Raw genomic sequence first — 21192 nt, 5'->3', positions numbered from 1 at the left:
TTATTAAAAAAACTATTGGGACTTTTTTTAAATGTATTTTTTTTTCTTGTAAAATCACATTTTTCTTGATACATTACAAAATATTGTCAAATGATTGCATAATGTATTATTTTGAAATAAAATAAAAAATTTACTTGTAGAATTATGACTATGTAAAATTAGAAAAAAACTTGAAAATGATCTTTTAGTCAATCACATATTTTTACTTACCAGTAATTTTAGAAAACTTTTCTTGTAATATTAATAACTAATAAAAAAATAAAAAATGAAAATGAAAATATTTTGTAAACTAAACGAATCATGTAAAACGACCCACATCTTTGAATTTTGTGGCTTTTTGTGATGCCGCCACATGAATAGCAAAAGGGAGAAATGTGACGCTAACCATAGAAGCAGATATGGACATTATGCGAATGTAGCGCTAGCAAAGCGGCAAACGCTTGCAAAAGATTCCCACACACCAGGAAGTGATTTCCTTATTTGACGTTTTTGTGACGTCACCATTGTCGGCTTCAACCAGGGAGGGTGAAATGTGATGCTACCCATAGAACCACATATGGGCAATTTTTGGAGGGTAGCGTTAGCATAGCGACAAACGCGTTCCTGAAAATTCCCACTCAAGAGTCGTCACCTTACCTGCTCCTGCTTCACTTGTCATCGTGTTGAAAACCTGGAAGAGCAAAAAGAGCCAATGTGGTCATTCGATCAACGGTTTCGGTCCTAATCAATCAGGAGCTTCCGAGAGATCAGCTGAAATGCAAACCAATTTGTCAGATTTTTGGTCAGCTGGGCCTCTCGGTGGAAGCCTGGAAGACGACGACGTTAACATTCCTCTCCATTTTTCCTGCCTGCTTTGATTTACACTCGCCTGCTTTCCACATTTTCCCCTGGCGGTGACTCGGCCACTTTCCACCGCCCACTGACCTTCTCTTTGCGTGGCGCGCTCGCCGTTCCAATTTTCACTCTTTGTTTCCATTAAAGATACTGGATTTAAGTTATTGGCTTGCGATTCATGCTCGGAGTTGGGAATGAAACGGGTTTTGGATACGGGCTACATGAATATTATGTATATATTATATGCGTGGAGACCGGGGTCAAGTTGTATTTTACAATTTTAAAAATGTGCACTTGATGTTAAAAATTACATAGTAAAAATACACCGAGCTGTCACCAATGTCTTACAAATGCAATTATGCCATCTAGTGGCAGGAAAAATGGCCTGAACACAAATCAATATCACACTCGTTTTTTTACAGTACAGTACATCTTTTTTTTTTTATTATGAATTATTATGAAATTACTGTATCAGTGACTAAAAGATGCAGCCATATTTTTATTAGTTTAAAAATGTTCTACTTTTATGTTAACATGAGTGTTAACATGAGTATTTTATTGTACTTTTTTACAATTTTAAAAATGTGCACTTGATGTTAAAAATTACATAGTAAAAATACACCGAGCTGTCACCAATGTCTTACAAATGCAATTATGCCATCTAGTGGCAGGAAAAATGGCCTGAACACAAATCAATATCACACTCGTTTTTTTACAGTACAGTACATCTTTTTTTTTTTTTGAATTATTATGAAATTACTGTATCAGTGACTAAAAGATGCAGCCATATTTCTATTAATTTAAAAAAATTCTACTTTTATGTTAACATGAGTATAACAATTTTGAAAAAAAAGATTTTATTGTACATTTTGTTGTGCATTTAGAACAGATATAAAATTTGCGATTAATCGTGAGTTAACCATTGAAGTCATGCGATTAATTACGATTTTAAAAAAATTAATCGCCTGACACCCCTACATTATATATATTTTTCTCAATTATTAGGCTAGTCTCTATTTGGCAACAGGCTGTAAAGTACAGGTGATTGTTTTTTGCCATTGGCATTGATCAACGTGTGGAGAACTGGAAAAAAAAAAAAGAGACTTGCTGGAGTAGCAAGACGGTGCTGCCACATTGATTGATGGCGGATGTAATTACGTCTTGACCAAAGCGTCAAGGTCACACTTTGAGCGCAAACGATGCGTGTTGACGGTCCGTCAACAACGATAAGGATCATTTTCATGGCGCATTCGGTAGCAACAAGAGAAATGTTCCCGTTTACAACATTAGGTACGCTTCAATCATCTCACCAGAGAGCGCTAATACAAACATTCAAAAAGACGAAATAGGACGATAGCATACCATTGGAATGCGTGCTGGAATTGATTTTAATTTACGAGAATTTTTCCCATTTTGGGGGGGAATTTTGTATTTCATGTTTTTGATGAATAATGACTGCCCTATCCAATGCAATTAATTACATTACTGAACTCATACTAGTGTAAAATTGTCATAACATAAATAATGAATAATACATTTAGTTTTATAACATTTTGTTTAGCAATGTTTATTGACCAGTTCTATTTCATCAATTACACTTTGTTGCTAATTGAAAATAATAAAAAATAATACTTAAAATGTGGTCAATGTATCCTCAGCAAAACAAAAAAAACTTTCTGCAGCTAACTTGTAACTGTCTTTAATGTTGTATGCATGTTTGTATTACAGTGCCCCTGGTGGCCAAGGTGTGCACAGCTGAAAGAGCCGTACGTTTTTAAAAAAACGGAATTGTGATGCACTGAACTGTTTCATACTTAACATCTTTAAATCTGAACATGTTTTAACATGAAGCGCTATTTTTCTTTTTAAAAAAAACACATTTTTCTTGGCGCTTTATTGGGAGCTGGAACGAATTAACGGCGTTTCCATTCATTTGAATGGGGAAAGATGATTTGAGACAAATGTTTTGAGTTACAAGCGTGATCATCATCATCTAATAGGTTTTCTGGTGAGCTAACAAATACACGCACGCACGCACGCACGCACATACACATACTCACCCACACACACGCACACAAAAAAAAAAAATATATATATATATATATATATGTGTATATATATATATATGTGTATATATATATATATATATATTTAAAAAAAAAAGAAAAAAAAAAGAGCAATGATGATGACATTTCCGAATGAACAATACTGAGCTCTTAAGAAAAATAAAAAATAAAAAATAAAAAATAAAAAAACAAGCGTGATCATGGAATGAATTAAACTAGTTCGTCAAGGCAACACCATAATGCGCTCTTTATTTAGTTAGGACTAAGTTATCTTAAAAAATACAGACATTTTTGGGTGGGGATTGTCAAGACGTGACATAAAGAACATCGCGTTTTCCTTCAGCAAACATTCGAGATCATCAATCTTCCAAAAGTAAATGAAAGAGATTTGCTGCACAACGATGCAGCTCGGAGGCACATTCTGTTTTCCGATTCCGAGCAAAGGGGAGCCTCCGTCGGCAGGTGCCAAAAGACATGTCCAAATTCCTCCTTAAAGCACATCTCGCTGGAGAGCAAAGTCCATCTGTATCGCGTTGCCGCTCCCCGCTGTCGTACGCAGCGCTTATGTAAGAAGAAAAACATTTTTTTTTACTGCATTTCGTACGCTCCCGCTCAACAAAAAAAACAGAGAAGATGGAATCTGGCCGTCTGCTCGAAGAAACATTCTCAGCTGTTTCGAACCCGCAATGTTGCCGTTTCGCAGTTTCAAGTGACAGCTGCCGTCTCGTTTTGAGAGCGCAAACGTCACGTGAAGAAGCAAACCTTCCACATTTGCTACTTGTAAAATCTTCACTTGGGTTCCAGATCCCGCGAAATTGAACTTTAAATGACATGGCCATCAAACGCGATTGGGATTTTGCCATGTTCTGTCTACATTACTACCAATCCGGATGAAATCCAGATTAAGTTTTAATGAGCAAATTTCATCTCGGTTCAAATAAACGGTTTCAAATCGTAGTTTGCGCCCTCATCAAAACACAATGAATAGCGAACTGAGAATCAACTGTTTAAACGTTTTTTTTTTTTTATAAAGTGGCAAATTATTTTCTCGTAATATTGTCCTCCAGCCTAAAATATGTCTCCTTGTTTTTCTATCCATCGGTCCGTCACGACACAAGTGGCTCATATGAAACAAAACAAGTCGTACTGAGAAATGACTCCATGCTAACAGGATGCTACTTTGCAACGCTCATTAGCATTGCCCACAACAAAAAACGCTCATCTACAAAAGAATTGAACGGCGCACGCCGGCAATGGGGCGGGTTCCAGCGAGAAAAGCTCACCGCTTTCTTGCTTCCCTCTCGGGTTCCCACGGCGGCGCGGCGGGGAACACAAGACCCGCTTTGGCCGGAACATCCGCCTCGCTCGGCTCGCTCGTTCGGGCTTTGCTTCGCCGCGGAGCGCTGAAACGACATCGCGGCAACATTCAGCGTCCGTCCGTCTGGAAGTTTGTCCGTCTGCCTCGACCAGGACAGACCGGCACTGGACCAAAACAAAAAGGTTGAGGTCAGCGTCTGCGGCGGGGAAAGCATTCGAGGCGACAAAAAAAGCGCACAAAGGAGCTTGTATGTGCGGATGCGCCTTTGAGAGGACAGAGACGATGACCTTGTCAAACGTCCCAGTAAAGACGTCTTGGCCTGTCAGGGCTTTTTAAAAGCCGGCAGCACTGAATGCCGGGGCCGGTTCTGCAGATGCCTGCCAGGCATTCGCCGGCCCCTCGGAACCATCCCTAAAGAGCCCAATGGCGCAAATACAACAGCTCTTCTGTGGCCCACGAAAGAAGACTTTTGTGCCCTCAGTTCTATCTTGCTGGCCTACGAAGCAACGAGCATCAAAACGAGCACAATGGCCGCCTGTTCTCGGCGGCGGAGTTGCGGCGAGGACGTGCGGGCCCAAATCAAGAAAAACAAAAAGTCAGACGGACGCGCGGCAAAGATGGCAGATTATTTGGAAGAAGGGGACAACAGTCTTGTGAGGGAGCCTCGCAAGTGAAATTCAGTCCCACGCTTGATGCCTGAAAAATTTGTAACCTTACTTGACTCGCTGCTGCCAACTGTTTTCAAAACAGGATCTTAGAGCCTTTTGACAGATCTCTCAAAACCTGCAAAATATTGAGTTCCGTGACTAGGAGACTGACTTCTGTCACCGGGGAAAAACAAGTTTGCGTCTATACTAGGGCTGGGAAAAAGTCGACAAAGTCAGATAAGTTGAATTTATTTTATTTATTTTTATTTATTTTTTAATGGAGAAAAAAAAAAGATAAATTGACTTTATTTTTTTTATTTTTATTTTTTTATGGAGAATTTTTTTTTCAAGTTGACTATTTTTTTGTTTGTTTTTTTATATATTTTTTATTTTATTTTTTTATGGAGAAAAAAAAAGATAAGTTGACTATTTTTATAATTTTTTTAAACATTTATTTTATTTTATTTTTTTATGGAGAAAAAAAAAGATAAGTTGACTATTTATTTATTTTAAATATTTTTTTTATTTTTTTTTTAATGGAGAAAAAAAAAGATAAATTGACTTTTTTATTTTTTATTTTTATTTTTTTTATGGAGAATTTTTTTTTAAGTTGACTATTTTTTTGTTTGTTTTTTTATATTTTTTTTATTTAATTTTTTTATGGAGAAAAAAAAAGATAAGTTGACTATTTTTTATAATTTTTTTAAACATTTATTTTATTTTATTTTTTTATGGAGAAAAAAAAAGATAAGTTGACTATTTTTTTTTTTTTTTTAATATTTATTTTATTTTATTTTTTTATGGAGAAAAAAAAAGATAAGTTGACTTTAAAGGCAAAGTCATTGTCGCTATCAGGCAGCTCCACTCGTTTACTCATGGGCTAAGAAACATCGTCTGGAAGTGACTTTTAAGACACGATTACATGAGTCATGTATGTGTGAACTAAATGGTGTTTGATTACCGTGATGGCAATCGCTAGCGCGCTCATGCTAACCACCAATTGATAATCGTGCTCATGCACAGCAGATAATAAATAATTAGTAGGTTTCCTTGGTTTTCTTTGGTCCCCTCGGGTCTCCTGACGGCGGTGTTCGGTTTAGGTGAACGGTATGAGATTTTTTCTAATAGGTTTTTTGGTGAGCTACCAAATACACGCACGCACGCACGCACACACGCACGCACGCACATACACATACTCACCCACACACACAAAAAAATACTATATACTATGTACTATATTTGATGGAATAATCAGTAGGATTACTTTTGACCATTTTAGCGGTGGAGCTAACACTAGCTAGCTTAACAGCAAAATGCGTGTGTGAGTGTGTGTACTTTTTCCGCCTCTGCTAAACACTGTAGGAGCGCAGAAAATGGATTTGGGCCCGATTGACAGCATGACCAGGAATGCGGCGCATGCTTCACAAGAATGTACTTTGCAAGGGCCGAGAAATTGTCAAGGAAATAAATTTCATATGAACTCAACCGCTTTCGTTTGTTGATGCTTTTACGTCCGCCATTTGTCTTCTCTGCTTTGAATCATGTACGAGTTCGTAAACAGCAAACGCCGAAGACTCGGTGCCAATCATCAACTCGACATCAATCATTTAGCGACAGTGAACCTCGGTTTCTTGCGGAGGACGGCGTTCCAAGCTCAACTGCCGTAGGTGAAAATCCTCACTCGTCAGTATTTAAATGGATCAAACTACTCTGACCATCATTGTAGTTGCTGTTAGCATAACTGTTAGCTTGGTAGCTAGCTTTGTATTCATTCTGATTAGAGATACATGTAGTATGCAACCGCAGGGGAAAATGTACCGTCAAGTCTGTATCTACCGTAAATGACTTGATATGTATAAAGACCAGATGTCTTAACGGCGCAGAATCCAACATCCACACGGGGCGGCCATCTTGTCACAGGCAGGCAGTCTGGTCAGTTGTATTACGCTTCAAAAATCCATCTCCTCCAAGTGAGTCGGGCTCTTTTGCGAATTTCTAGCATTTCTGTTCAGTTGTATTTTCGCATTTCGTGAAAATTTGAAAGAAAAATTAGTGGAAACCCAACGACAGACGCCTTTTTGCTGTGATTAAAGTGTGTAGCCTTAAAAAAATAAAAAAATACAAATAGAAAAAAAACTTAAAATAGTGACCGCATGACCTAGTTAGCCCCAAGGACACCATGAGTAGCTCACAGGTCTGTTCTAAAAAGAGCTCACCAGTGATGGGACTTACTATTTTTAACATTTATTTCTTTTAAATTAACATCATGCACATTTCTTTATATTTTGTTTAAAACTAAAATTGATTTTGTTTAGTGGGTACGTTTTTTTTTTTTTTTACACAATTTTTTTTTTTTAAGTAATTTTAGGGCTGTAACTTTAATACTGTGATATATTTGCTCACAGTTATCCCATGCCTATCTGTCACCAAGATCAATACAGTATAGCAAATCAATATTCCCCATTGAAATTAATGGATTGCAGTCCCCCCCCCCCCCCCCAATATATTCTCATGTGATTTGCAATTGTTATCTTGTGTTGAGCCGGCATGCAGATCATACAGTAAGCCTACATTTACGACGTTTGAATATTTAACATCTGGCATCAAGAAGGCCGAAGCTCACCCACATACAAAAAAAAAAAAAAAAAAAAAAAAAAAGATTCACCTTTATTTTATTATTGCAATTTGCGCTCACAAAACACTGGGATTAAAAACACTGTAACCCAATTTCGACCAACCCGCTATTGGCTTAATTTGACCCAACTTTCTTCCAATTGTTGCGTGTTGTCTTACAAAGTGACACCATTTTTTTTTTTTTGCTTGTTTGTACAAAATGACCCCCTAAATTTTAATCATGTCAATTACGCCTTTTTTTTTTTTGGTCATATTATGACTTCACACATTGTGGAATTAGGATTATTATTGTTGAACACTGCTGACGCGCGCCAACTATTTGCTTGTATGTCGTTTATTGAGCCAAATTCACAGCATAGGAAAAAAACAAAACAGGCAGGATTTCTTTGTTTACCTTATAATTAAGTGCCGCTCTTTTCTCCCCATTAGCGTGATGTGACATCGACTGGTTACACTTCACTGTTGTATTCCAAGGTTGCAAGTTTTGCGCCTTTTTTGCGCAGTCAACAGAACGTTTCTACCCCACGTTCGCTCCGCCAGATCATCAAGGCCAGACACACGCAAACGTGCTAACGCAGGTGAACCCGTGCACTTACTAATAAGCAAGGTCCCTCCCCCCCCCCTCCCACCAATCATCGCAGCTCACACGGAATAAATCGCTAAATGGCTATAATAATAATAATAATAATAATAATCCTCCCAATTTTTCTTCTTGGAATATTCTAATGTGACTTAAAACGAGGCGCTGACAAGGTGGTACTTATTTCAAGACTGGTGACTCGCAACAGGTCAGCTGACTGGACATTTTTCCCCGCTCAGTCCCAATGTTGAGGCCTTCCAAGCCACACCCTCTCCCGTCGCTCTCACGTTTCCTCCTCAGGCCTGAGAGGTCACCGAAGGTCGGCTTCCTCTCAGTGTTAAGTGTGGTGATGACTCGTCTCGAGTTTGACATGTTTGGACAGCGTGATCTTGTGTCTGTCAAACAAATGTGATGACATATTTCCATTTTCCAGCCCCCCCGACCCCCCCCCCCCCTTGTCACTGTCACATGCAAGTACATGAAACTGTGTAGGCTATACAGTGCATGTGAGGAGTGACAACTCGCCATATATTTAGTACAGAGCAGTAATTATTCGTAAAATCTAATGTATCACATATTTATGTTATCCCAAAAAATGAGCCACCATGCTTAGGCCAAATTAAATCTGCCTAGCAACAAGCAACAAAGAAAACACATGCTCATAATATTGCAATTTTATTCTTCATATTCGGATTTTAATATTGTAAAATGATGACTTCATTTAAACTATATTTTCAATAGTATTCTTGTATGATTAGGATTTTTTTTCTGTATTTGTCTGGTGGGGTTTTGTATCTTTTTGGATTGTGCAAGTGCAACTAAGTTTTAAGGAGTTGAATGGCAAGAGATGCTTTTCACTAAATGTTGTGAAAAAAGATTCTTGAAATGTGTGATTTCTGATTACTTACGGCTGGTTAAGACAGTTGTAAAAAAAAAATAAAGAAAGAAAGAAAGAAATTAAATTAAATGAAAATAATCTCCTCAAGTCAAGAGATGAGAATTGAAATGTTGTGTGTGGCTCAGCAGGAATTGAGGATCTTGTGAGCAAAGCTGCTAATGAAGCCCCCGGATTCCAACTACGTGACCTCCCACAATGATAATCACACGCGTTCCAAAAGGAGGCTTGCGAGTCTGATTCAGAGCCACCGGCCGGCCCACCGCACACCAAAATCAATCAATCAAATAAATCACTTTTGGCTCCGCTCCATCCATCCGTCCCGGCGCCATGGCAACCAAACCCGCCACAAGTCGGCGTTATCGTGCCGACTGTCCGACTATAAGTTCATCAGTGCAAATTGTCGGCATTGTGTGGGGCGACACTGTCGTCTTTCACATGGAAATGAGGAGCAGGAGAGAAGGTCCGACTGAGCCACCCAGCGAGAGTGCCCGCGGATCGCCATGGAATCGCTCCACCAATGGCGCGAAAGCAGAGGTGGGCAACATGCAAAACCTGCAGGACTCCGGCCCTCCAGGCCCGCCTCTGCGCTGAAGGCTACCTGGACAGCTGTCGCAAAGGACATTCCACTCCGAAATGTGTTGAGACGCACTCAAGCCAAGAGCTGAAGCTTCTGGAAAAGTATGCACACAGCGCCCCCATGTGGTTAAGTTGACAACTGCATGTCACAAATGAGTACCTGTGGCTCTTAACCTCCAAGTAATAATAATAAATAAATAAATAAATAAATAAATAAAATAAAATAAAATAAAATAAAATAAAATGAAAAATGCAAGAATAGAATATTTCTTCAATTTCAAGGAGTGCCCAAAAAATGTAGAACGTGTTGTGTAATTGGCTGATAAACTCAGCTATTTGCCTTTTCCCGGTATGGATCAAGTACGTGACAACTGATAAAATGGATTCAAAGCAGTGGATGATGACAAGTTAACTGAAAGATGATGATTTTTAGCATGTTTAACTGTATCATTTGCCACTCTTTGTTTACAGCCCATAACATTGACTGAGGAAAGTTAGCTAGCGACACGAGCTGTGCTAAAATGTTTGCTAAAAAAAAAAAAAAGAGAGAGAAATAAATAAATAAATACAATGCTTTCAATGTTGTCGGTAGGTCAAAACAAAAGTTTTAAATGTGTAAGCAGTCAAGACAACAAAAAGATAGCAAGTGTGGCGTTTGCCTCAAATGTTGATTCCAGTATGCAAGAGCCCACTTTGCTAGCACTACATGTTTAAAACAACAACAACAACAACAAACATTTAATGTTATTTGACCATCGCAAAACAATTGAGAAAACAAGGTAAATGTCTTATGTACTTATAAACTCATATATATGTGTATGTGTGTGTGTGTGTGTGCAGTATTTACACAAACGCCATTTTCACCATAGAAACCGAAAATAACGTGAAAACGCAGCAATGAAATCGATGCGTTCAAGCGAGGCCCATTTCGCGAGTGGTTCCAACACACTAAAAAGAGAATTGTTGAACCAATTTAAGATTACAAATTGAATTGTTGACCAATTTTTAAAAAATGACTTCAATTGGTAACACAAGATTGAATTAAGTTAATCCAAAGTGAATATATTACGTTTGATTAATTATGAGTTCATTCAACTTAATACATTCACTTAATTCAATCGTGTGTTACCAGTTGAAGCCGTTTTAAATTGGTCGACAATTCAATTTCTAATCTGAAATTGGTCTGACAATTGTCTTTTTAGAGTGTACAAAGAACAAAATTATTATTTATTCGGTTCGTTAAAAACCCGAATAAGAGCATATTCGGCTTTTGGTGCGTTTACACGTATATTTCTAATATTCGTGTTTAACGTATCCAAAGTAAAATTCTAATGTGTGGATGCAGTAATATGAATGCCTTTTTTGGTAAACACATTAAGCTTTATGTGCTAGCCCAAAATGACCTCTGACCTCACCCTGGCCGGCTCACTGAATATGAATTAGCAGGCTGACTGCATGTTAGCCGTTTTTACATTTATCCAAGAGTAGCTTCCAGCTGCGTGAAATCAATAGCATAACTGCCCGCCATTGAAGTCACGGTTACAGAGGCCCTTGGAGCGCGTCAATAGCGGCGCAGGTACGAGAAGAGCGCCTTTTGATAACATTTACAACTCACCGCCCGGATTCCTCACATTCCTCCATTGGAAAAAAAAAAAAGCGTCGCGGCGGACGAAGAGCGTCTCTCGGCATCCGCGCGTTATCTTCAGCCGTGACGCGCGCGCGCCATTTGATAGCCTTTGCTGGAGATAAGCGCCCCGCGTGCGCCCGCCCAGCGTGCGAAAAAGCTTTGACGGGCCGATAAACGGGAAAGAGGTGGAGATAATGGCGGTGTGGAAAGGTGAAGCTTGACGCTACGTGTACGTGCCGTTGCCCACGGAGCGAACGCAGGGCATGTTTGCATTCCTGCTGGATCTCTGCCCCGACACAATAAATGTGAAGTCGGCGTACTGCGTATGTCGTACGCCCACGCATCCTGCGCTTCCAAAATCATGTCAGCTGCTTAACTCTTACTTGGTCCAATACCCTCACTTATTTAGCCCCTTAATGACAAACAGAGGTGGCAAATTCAGGTCCAGAAAGTACAAACCCTGCCACAGTTTGGCTTTAGCCCCTGATGCTAGCTAGCTAGCTCCCATGGTGCTCGTTTACCTGCTAGGGAGTGTTAGAGTAGACAATATTTGTATTCTACTCTTTGCGTGTTCAATTAACTGAATGGTGAGATTCTGGTGAAGAAGTCCCTTTGCAAAGGTATTATAATTTATCAGAAGCTTCTGATCACACAAAATGAAGACACTCAAACCGTGTTCCGTTCAGATTGTGTGTCCGTCCTTCCCTCGCACATCATTATTTATTGAAAAGTGGGTGAATACAAAAAGTCTCCTCTCCCCTCCCTTCAGCACAAAAAAAGCATCAAGTTCCCATGAATACAAATCAGATTAGACTTGAACAATAATACATCAGCCTGTCCTTGGACTCTCTTCGACCGACTGAGACCGGTACTAGCTATACTCCCTTTTAGATAATATAAAAAAAGAAACTTGTTGCCCTTCTTTTCTCAGGCGAGAGAGACAGATAAGAATACAATAGACAATACTATTCATTGAGCTATACTGAGTTAACATAATTATACCTACATCTACACAGCTATAACTAAATTCAAATGGTTAAAATATAAAGTAAAACAGTTAAAATGTTAACAATGTCAACAGGAGCTAGCGCGCTCATGCTAATCGCGATTGCTAACTGTTTAGCGTAGGCAAATTTTCTGAGTGTTTTAAAAATGCTCATGCGCAGAATATTAAGTTAATATATCAACTCAATTCAACTTTAGTAGATGTAATAATGTATGTGTGAACTAAATGGTGTTTGATTACCGTGATGGCAATCGCTAGCGCGCTTATGCTAACCACCAATTGATAATCGTGCTCATGCACAGCAGATAATAAATAATTAGTAGTTATAGCCACTCATGTTCAACCGCTAACAAAAATAAAAATAATAATAATTTTATTTTATGGGGGGGGGGGGGTGTACTATATTTGATGGAATAATCAGTAGGATTACTTTTGACCATTTTAGCGGTGGAGCTAACACTAGCTAGCTTAACAGCAAAATGCGTGTGTAAAACAGTTAAAATGTTAACAATGTCAACAGGAGCTAGCTAGCTAGCATCAGGGGCTAAAGCCAAACTGTGGCAGCGTTTTTACTTTCTGGACCTGGAGTTGCCACCTCTGATGACAAAACAAATGTTAGCGTCTGCTACTGCAGTATGACTTTATCAGCTAGGGGGGGAAAATACATTTGCGATGGTGCTCAATTTTATTGTTCCCTTCTTTTATGGGTTGTGTAAAGAACAACGGGCTTATTTGCTAAATTCCTGTCAATTTGAAAATCTTATTTTCTAACTTCCTCTTTGGACGGAAGTTTATTTTTGAAGGAATGCAGAAAAGGGAGAATGACGTAGGGCGGCAAATTGATTAAGAGAGAGAAATGGTTGAAGAGTTAAAAACAGTTTTTGCGCATGACCAATCCACAATTTTAAGAATTAAATTTATCTTTCAATAGATTTATGTTTGTGTTTACCTTTTGAGTTGAATTAGGCTGACGTTAAAGAGGAAATGTGAATATGTCTGATTGACGCCGTCATGTTTGTTTTATTTTCCAGCTCTTACGGTGTAAGAAGTTTGTGTATGAGACAAAGAAAAGGAAAAGGAAAAGGAAAACTTCACACCGCCGGTAAAGCTTATTTCAACCGACCCTACAGGTTGACATAAGAATGCAGATTGTCCGAAAGCAGCGTTATACTAAAACCGCAATCTCGAGGCCGTCCCGTATCAGAAGACATTTTTTCTTAAAGAAAAAAAAAAAGAAGACATTTTTGAGAAGATTTGGAAAAGACCCTTCGGAAAACTATCATCTCTCACCTGCTCACGTTTAAAGACGAAGTAATATTGCGACTTTAGTCTCACGCATGCGGCAGTTTGTGCAGCGAAAAGCTGAAAACACCAACAAGGAAGAGAGGATGACGCAGAACGCGGACATTGGACGGGGACGGCAATGTCCGTCCTTCAAATGGAACTGGTCATCTATTGCAACGGCTCACCAATTGCTTGTCGCATCGCCCGCACAGACCGCAAGACGTGTGATATTATCGAACAGGTTTGATATTGCTGCAAGCCGGTGTTAATTTTGACGCAAAAACTAAGGAAAGTTTGAGTCATAATTGAGTCATCTGATTGTATTTTAGTTTTAATCCAATTGCAGTTAAGGTTCACTCATTCACTCGCAGCCATTTTCACTGAAGCAATCCCCTTCGCTCCCAGTTGTTTTACTGGATTTTGACTGATTTCGCAAGGCCCACAGAATATTCTGTTCTATTGCTATAAAAATATGGAACCTACCAAAAGAAAGATTAGAGTCTCTTCTTTCATCAGGAAAAAAAAAGTATATTTCTATCTGTTTCCGTTTTGCAGCAATTATCATTAGAATATAGAATATATTTTTTTGCAGCATGGCCCTGGTTGATCTCTTTTGCTCAGCTGCCACCTGGCCGTTTTGTGTAATAACTACATTTCTTCAACCGTTCTCTGCATTTTGAGAGGTTGCATCAAAGCCTTCTGTATGCTCTAGCATAAAAAAAATACATTTAAAAAAAATATGCATAAATACGTCTTTGGGACACTTAAAACATTTAAAATAGAACATATTTATACGTTTTTGGGAGCAAACGAGTTAAATAAAGTGCAGTGAACAGTTTCTGCCCGCATTTCATTCCTTCTTCTGATTGTTTTCGTTTTAGTCGTTTTGACGAAATTGTCAGTCAATTTTAGTTATCAACATCGTCTCAATGAATTGGCTTCTATTTTAGTTTTAGTTTCATTTTCCTCTGAAAATAAAAAAAAATTGTGACGACATTTTTTTCATCTACGAAACGATCAATCCTGCAAGGCCAAGACGAGCAAAAGACGGATCCAAAAGCGCCGCGATTACCACCAACGATGGACACGAGCCCACTGTGAAAAAAAACTCTTAAGACTTGCTACCGACGTTCAGTTTTTAATCATTCGCTGTAAGTCCAGCATTGGGTTAAAAAAAAAAAAACGTGTGCTGTGAGGACCCTCCTATAAACGGCCACCGGCGTCCAAAGGTGAACTAGAAAAGAACATCTTCGTACCTCCTTCCTGCCGCTTTCTGTCTCCGCTTCACGACCGCACGCGACGCATCCTGCGGGCCCTCTGACGCAGTAGCTCCGCCTCTTCCCGCTTTCCGTCCTGCGCCTCTGATTGGCCAGGAGCTCGGTGCTCGGCGGGAGCTCCAGGAACACGTCGTCCTCGTCGTCCTCGTCGGTCTGCCCGGAGTCGTCGTCCTCGCCATCTTCCGAGCTGCCGTCGCCATAGGCGCGATTTTCCGCGTAGTCCGAGAAGGCGATGGAACTCTGCTTGTGTTTGACAATGCGGGGCAGTCCTCGGGTTCCGTGGCAATGAGGCGTCGGTGAGGAGCCGTTGTGATCATCCTCAGACGTCTGAGGGCTATTCGAGAGCTCCTTCGAGACGACGTCCTCGCGGTCAGCCGAGCAATTCCGAGGCGTGAACTCTCGGTTTATGACGGACGCTTGACCTTGATGCTCCTCAAGGTGACTGAGGCGGACACAGGCCGACGCGTTCTTTAGTTTGTTGCGTCTTTGCTCCGACTGTGAGCAGCATTGAGGCTCAGGAAGAAGATCCATTCTTATTCTGTGGTCCTGGACAGGACATGGACTCGGAAAAGCAAGGACTTGAGGCGCATCTCCAAGAATCACAGACATTTGTCCTTGCTCCACTCCGGCATCTGTGTTGTTAAAGCCGACGCAAACGGAGGTGTCCTTTAGTCCTTTAGGAACCGATTCCAACCATGAGCAGCGCTGATCCTCAGGACCAACATCAGCCCCTCCTGGACCACACTGCCCAGGAGGTGAGTCCAGAAAAGTAAGGTCTTGAGATATATGTTCTTGTCCAGGCTCCCGTGAGCACAAAACCTCAATTGGTTGGGCATTTTTCAAAAAGGTACAAACAGAAATGTCTTTGAGTCCTTTCGGAAACAATTCCAAGCAACCCTCAGGGAAAAACTGATCTGCTCTGTGGTCCTGGACAGGACGTGAACCACATCGATCGCGGGGTACGCTCGGATCTTCTCGTCCAGGCTCTTGAAAGCGCAAATCCTCAAACTCTGCTTTCTTAAGAGCATCACAAGCAAAAATGTCCTTTAGTACGTTGTGTCCTGCTTCAAACTGGTCGCAGGATGACACCACAGGAAAACCGTCACCCCCTTTCAGGTCCTCGACAGGACGTGGACCATGGTCGGTCTTCATTGAGTTCAGCAAACTCCGGCCTTTTAGTACTTCTCCTTGTCCTCGTAAATCCTCTGCAAGTTGCTCGTTACGAAGACCGGCACAAACAGAAGTGACCTTTAGTCCTTTCGGAACCGGTTCCAATCGGGAGCAGCATGGACCTCCACCAAGATCATCCCTGCAGTGATCCTGCATTGAGCCGAGTACATTTAAGTCCGGTTCATGACCTCGGAGGACAAATTCCTCAAGAGTTTCCGTGTTATTAAAGCCAACATCAACAGAACTGTCCTTTAGTCCTTTCGGAACTGGTTCCAACTGGGGGCGGCATGGACCGTCAGCGAGAAGATCTTCTCCTTTCAGGTCCCGGTTAGGACAAGAGTGATCACGCGGTGAGCTGAGCAAATTCAGATCTTGATCGCACCCCAGTCGGATAAATTCCTCAACAGTTTCCGTATGGAGGAAAAACCCAGCAGCTTTGTCCTTTTGTCCGTTGTGTCCTGGTTCCAACCGCGAGACGCGATGGTCCCTTCTGAGGTCGCGTGAGCCGCCGGCATCGCGTTCTGCCGACGAACCCTGCGTTGAAAAGGCCAATCGTTCCGATCCCAGGAGCGCGGATGGACGTCTCCCGAATCGCGCCGCAGGCGGGGACGCCATTGTTATTTAATGTCTGCAATCTGTCATGATTTTAAAATCAGCTGCCAGCAAACGAGACCGCGGCGTCATCCAAGATCCTCCAGCGTGATTGAGATCACCTGAAACGGAGATAAGCAGATGCGAGACAGGGATGAGTTCTGGGCCCTCTTTGATTCCTGAGATCGGAGTTGCCTGTAATCCACTCAAATTGCGAGTGTCTTCTTTGGTCATCCCTGCAGTAGTAGTGTGCCGCGGGTTTGAACATCTGGCATCGGGGGGGGGGGCGAGCCGGTCATGTCTGGATCTGTTTCACGCGCTTGACGGCGGTGACGTCACTCCGCAGAGGAATCCGACGGCTCTTCTTCGCGGTGGGTGATTTGGGTCCGCCCGCAACGCGCCATTCATCTTTAACTGCGGTTCGCGACTGGCCGAGGTTCCACCGCTTTCCATCTGAAACTCGCAAATTGGGTTTCCTCGAGAGCCGGGGGAACTCCCAGCTGGTCAGGCGACGCATTAACCCCCCCCCCCAAGACAAAATGATCTCATCTGACATTCTTACGACAGACGTGAGAATGCTGCAGTTGGCAACAGCCCGGAGACACAAACGCGTCTCCACGTTTACGCACGTTTGCTTTTCGGACCTCGGGCACAAGGATAAAACCCAAAAAAGTCATTCCTGCCAATCTTTTTCTTTTTGTTTTTTCTTTTTTCTTTTAAGAGCTCAGTATTGTTCATTCGGAAATGTCATCATCATTGCTCTTTTATTATTATTATTATTTTTATTATTATTATTATTTTTTATATATATATATTTTTCATTCCTGCCAATCTGATGCCGTTGTCTTACAAAGTGGAAAAGTTTTCGGATGATGTTCAGAGATCAGACGTCTTTTGGATTGGCATTTAACATCTTGGATATTTTGCAGGTCAAATCAATCAATTTAAGAGTTTTTTTTTTTTTTTTAAAGACTATATATGTGTAATCAATTACAAATATTGACTGAAATGCCGTGTAATGGTGTCGTGTTTTTTTTTTTTTTTCTGTACCTGACGCTTTTGGATAACGGGTCAAATTGTCGTTCTGAGAAACAAACGTAACAGGAGACAATAAATAAAACGTAATTGAAGGCTGAGGGATGCGAACGGAAGGAATACTTAACAAGGGTTATATATAATCCACCTGTTACCTGATCTGGGTCAAATGTAGCCATTTTTAAGTCAACAAAAGTTGTAAATGTACTCTAAATAGAATTGAAATAGAAATAGAGCTCTGCGTCAATTTCATTCGACAGCAAGGGGCAAAATGGCCGCCCCCTGAGATGGAGAAATGATTATCATAATATTTTTTTCCGTGCTGGGGGAAAAAGTTGACCAAGTCGGATAAGTTGACGTTAAAAACCGGTTGACTAAAAATGTCTGACTCCGAGCTTCATCTTTCTTTCGCGGTGGACAGGAAGTTATTGAGCTCCAGTTGTTTATTATTGATGAAGCATCATCTGTAATTTGCGGGGTTTCAAATGTTACTATTAAAGCTTTTTAACTCTAGTCGGGTTTCCATCCAATTATTTAAGCAAATTTACTGAAAATGCGCAAAACGGACATGCGACTTCTGCCCGTTTCCATCTGTTCTGCTTTTACGAATAGCGAGGGCACTCCGCCGCTGTAGGTGGCGCTATACGCCATAGAGATGTGATCCATCAGTAATTTAAAAGCGGAAGAAAAAGACCAGGAAGTGACTGCGCCGTGCGATGACGCCGTATGAGTTTGTTTTGTAATTCTTGATGAACCGAGAGCGTTTCTTTGATGGTTTCCATCTAAAATAGCATTAATGTTAGTTTCATTAATTAATTCCCAAAAGATTTCTGATTCGTCGCCCCCCCCCCCAAACATACCTTACTTTATCGTCCGACATTGCTTTGGAACTACAAACGTACGTATGACGTAATATCCGGTCAAAACATGCAACAGGTATCCGGTCTTGCCAGCGGTTATTCGCAAAAGCTGTTTCCATCGCCAAAATGTGCATTTTCCTTTTTTTCGATACGCTTCATAATCCACACCCTCTAAGCGGAAAAACTTTTTTGCAAATTTTGTGCCCTTTTTCGAATTTCTATCGTTTCCATTCAGTTCGCATTTCTTGAAAATTCGAATAGAAATGGGTGGATGGAAACCCAACTTGTGACTCCGCCTTAAAGCTTCCCTTCACCGTGGCGTGAGCATTTTATGGGGGGCGATTACTCAATGGCATAATCAATAGGATAATCGATTTAAAAAAAGATTGGATCGTTTGACTGCTTTAGTCATAATTCAATAGACGCAGTATTGATCAGAATGCTGTTGAGTTTACCGCACAGAACATATTACAGAATTGAAAAGCACATTTTTTTGACTTGATGAAGTAGAAGTAGTAGAAGAGTAATCGACTCACCTGTTGAGGAGAAAAGAGACGCGTGTGCCAGACGGGCCCCCCGGCGTCCCTCCACCACCGCGCGTGTTACTCGAAGGCGGGCTCGCCGCCGCCGCCGTCCTCCTCCCGCCTCCCGGTGCCGGTGTCTCGCCGAACACTCCGAACCATTCGGAATATGAGCGCGGAGGGAGCGGCGACGTCTATTTGTGAGGGAGACGGACGGGAAGGGGGGAGGAGAAAGGAAGCAACAAGGAAAGAGAGGGAGAGGGAGGAGAGATAGTTGGCGGCTGAGCAGGGGACGAGGTGAAGCGGGTTGGCGGCGGGCCCTCGCAGGGACAAGATGAACACCGACCCGCCACCCCTCTCGGGAAAAACAGACGCTGCAGGAATGCTTTCAAGTAGAGAGAAAAGAGAAAAGGCGCGAGTGATTTACTCACACGATCGTGTTCACACTGAAGCAGAACTGAAAGTAAAAGCATTAAATCAGTCCTTCTCAAAGGATTGGGGGGGGGGGTCAAGACAGGATTATTTATTTATTTATTTTTAAATTAGGATTGAACAAAACCTCAAGAAAAAAACATCAGGGTTTCAACTCAAGCAACATTTGGTTTAAAGCCAACACTGGAATTTTAAATGAGGGTTAAAAGTCTTCATGTTTGTTTTTCAAATTTGTGTTTCAAAGTCGGGATGTAACGATAACGGCGATATCGCGATATCACGATATTGAAACGGCCACAATTTCGTTGTCGTCGTGTCACGATGATGATCAAAATGTCAAGTTGATTTCCATTTGTGTCGTGCTAGCACCCTCTGGTGGCTAGCTTCTTTTTTTTTTGGTGCAGTTTAATTTTCATATGGCATGTTTGGGCCCTTCTATGTTTAAAACCCACGATATTCGTCATATGATGGGGAACGTAATATGCTTGTGAACCAAGTCAATATGTGGAGGAACTCAATGCATTAGCAAGTAAGTGCCTCAATATTAAGTCTTATTAGAGATTGTATGTTTATGTGCATTGCTGTTATGTACAAAAGCACAATATTGTGGGTTTTTTTTCATATGAGCTAAAAAAAAAAAGTTTTTTACTTTTTTATATCGCCATGCTCCCCACAACATTGTGCTAATTATCGTATCGTGATATCGCATTGCGACGTTTGGATATCGTTACATCCCTAATTCAAAGTGTGTTTTCAAGGGTTTTGAGCAAATTTGGGGATTTCTCGAGAGGATGATGTTCCAAATTAGGATTCTGTTTGATTCCTTGCATTCTTGTCGTGGTGACAGGATCGTCGCTCATCAAACACTTGGATTTTCTTCAATTTAGTCTTTTTCCACCTCATTCACAGAATTCCCAAAAAAGGCCCGTAAAATGAGGGTGACCTTTGACCCAGGCTACCTGGAGCACATGGGCCAGTCGAGCATTCAGCGTCAACGGGGTCGATGAGATTTGACGAGGTGGGGGCTTTTTCTGTGTGTGGCAGTTTCCAAATATCGATTCCATGAAATTGCATCTATTCCATTTGCGTGCAGCACAACAGCAAAATGCTACTTCGCCATGTTTGCTTCGGCATAGTGGTACTATGCCGACGAGGCGGCCCAGGTGCAAAATGCACGGATCGCCGTCCTATCGCCGTCTCATCACTGAGACGCGTGGCGCGCGCGTCGTGGCCTTTCATCTTCGCCCTCCGGCGTCGTCGCAGCTGCAGCGAGGCGGCAAAAATGTACGCGAGAGGAGCCGTTATGCAACACGAACCAGCGAAGGCGCACGGCACCACATTCCGACAATACCGCAGTCTGACTTCTCATCTCAGCTCTCGCACACACACACACACACGCACGCGTGCACAAACACACTCCTAAACACACTCTCACACAAACTACTATAACATTCTCATGCGCATTGCTAAAACACTCTCAAACACACACACTGCTGATTTTTTTTCTGGCTCATGTGCACTGCTAAAGTTCTCTCATATACAACTACTGAAAACACCTGGCACACTACAATGAAGTCATCTCGCACATAACTGAAACAAGCTGATTTGTCCAATTAGACTCTCATACGCACTGCACAAATGCTCTCATAAATACTACTGAAATTATGTTCAAACATGCACACTACTGAAATGCTCTCAGACATATTTCCGTAAATTAGTGTGTTTCAGTATAATGTGCACAAGGACTTCAGTAGTGTGAACGAGAGTATATTAGTACACATGCATACACACAAAACAAATGTGAGAGAAATCTATAGTGTCTATGTTTTCTTATCG

General features: G+C 41.2%; 1 protein-coding gene across 3 annotated transcripts in view; it reads right to left on the bottom strand.

Moving 5' to 3' along the window:
* The window catches only part of stard13b (StAR related lipid transfer domain containing 13b), a 71959-nt gene extending 52872 nt beyond the window's left edge, over positions 1–19087 (bottom strand). Inside the window, exons 1-3 of one of the 3 annotated variants that reach the window (XM_086080387.1) lie at positions 18940–19087; positions 14727–16630; positions 637–670 (exon numbers count right to left, since the gene is read on the bottom strand). In XM_086080387.1, the coding sequence (XP_085936513.1) occupies positions 637–670; positions 14727–16532 (1840 nt within the window). In that variant the 5' untranslated portion in view covers positions 16533–16630; positions 18940–19087. Of the gene's footprint in view, positions 1–636; positions 671–4183; positions 4331–14726; positions 16631–18939 lie in introns of those variants that run through there. The other 2 variants (XM_086080388.1, XM_086080389.1) reach the window with 2 other exon arrangements.
* Positions 19088–21192: the final 2105 nt, after the last annotated feature.

This window comes from Leptonotus elevatus, chromosome 7, assembly GCF_054856555.1.
Source record: "Leptonotus elevatus isolate MCC_2025b chromosome 7, RoL_Lele_1.0, whole genome shotgun sequence".
NCBI lineage: Eukaryota > Metazoa > Chordata > Actinopteri > Syngnathiformes > Syngnathidae > Leptonotus > Leptonotus elevatus.
The sequence above is the reverse complement of the archived record's forward strand: the minus strand, read 5'-3'. Positions and strand labels throughout refer to the sequence as shown.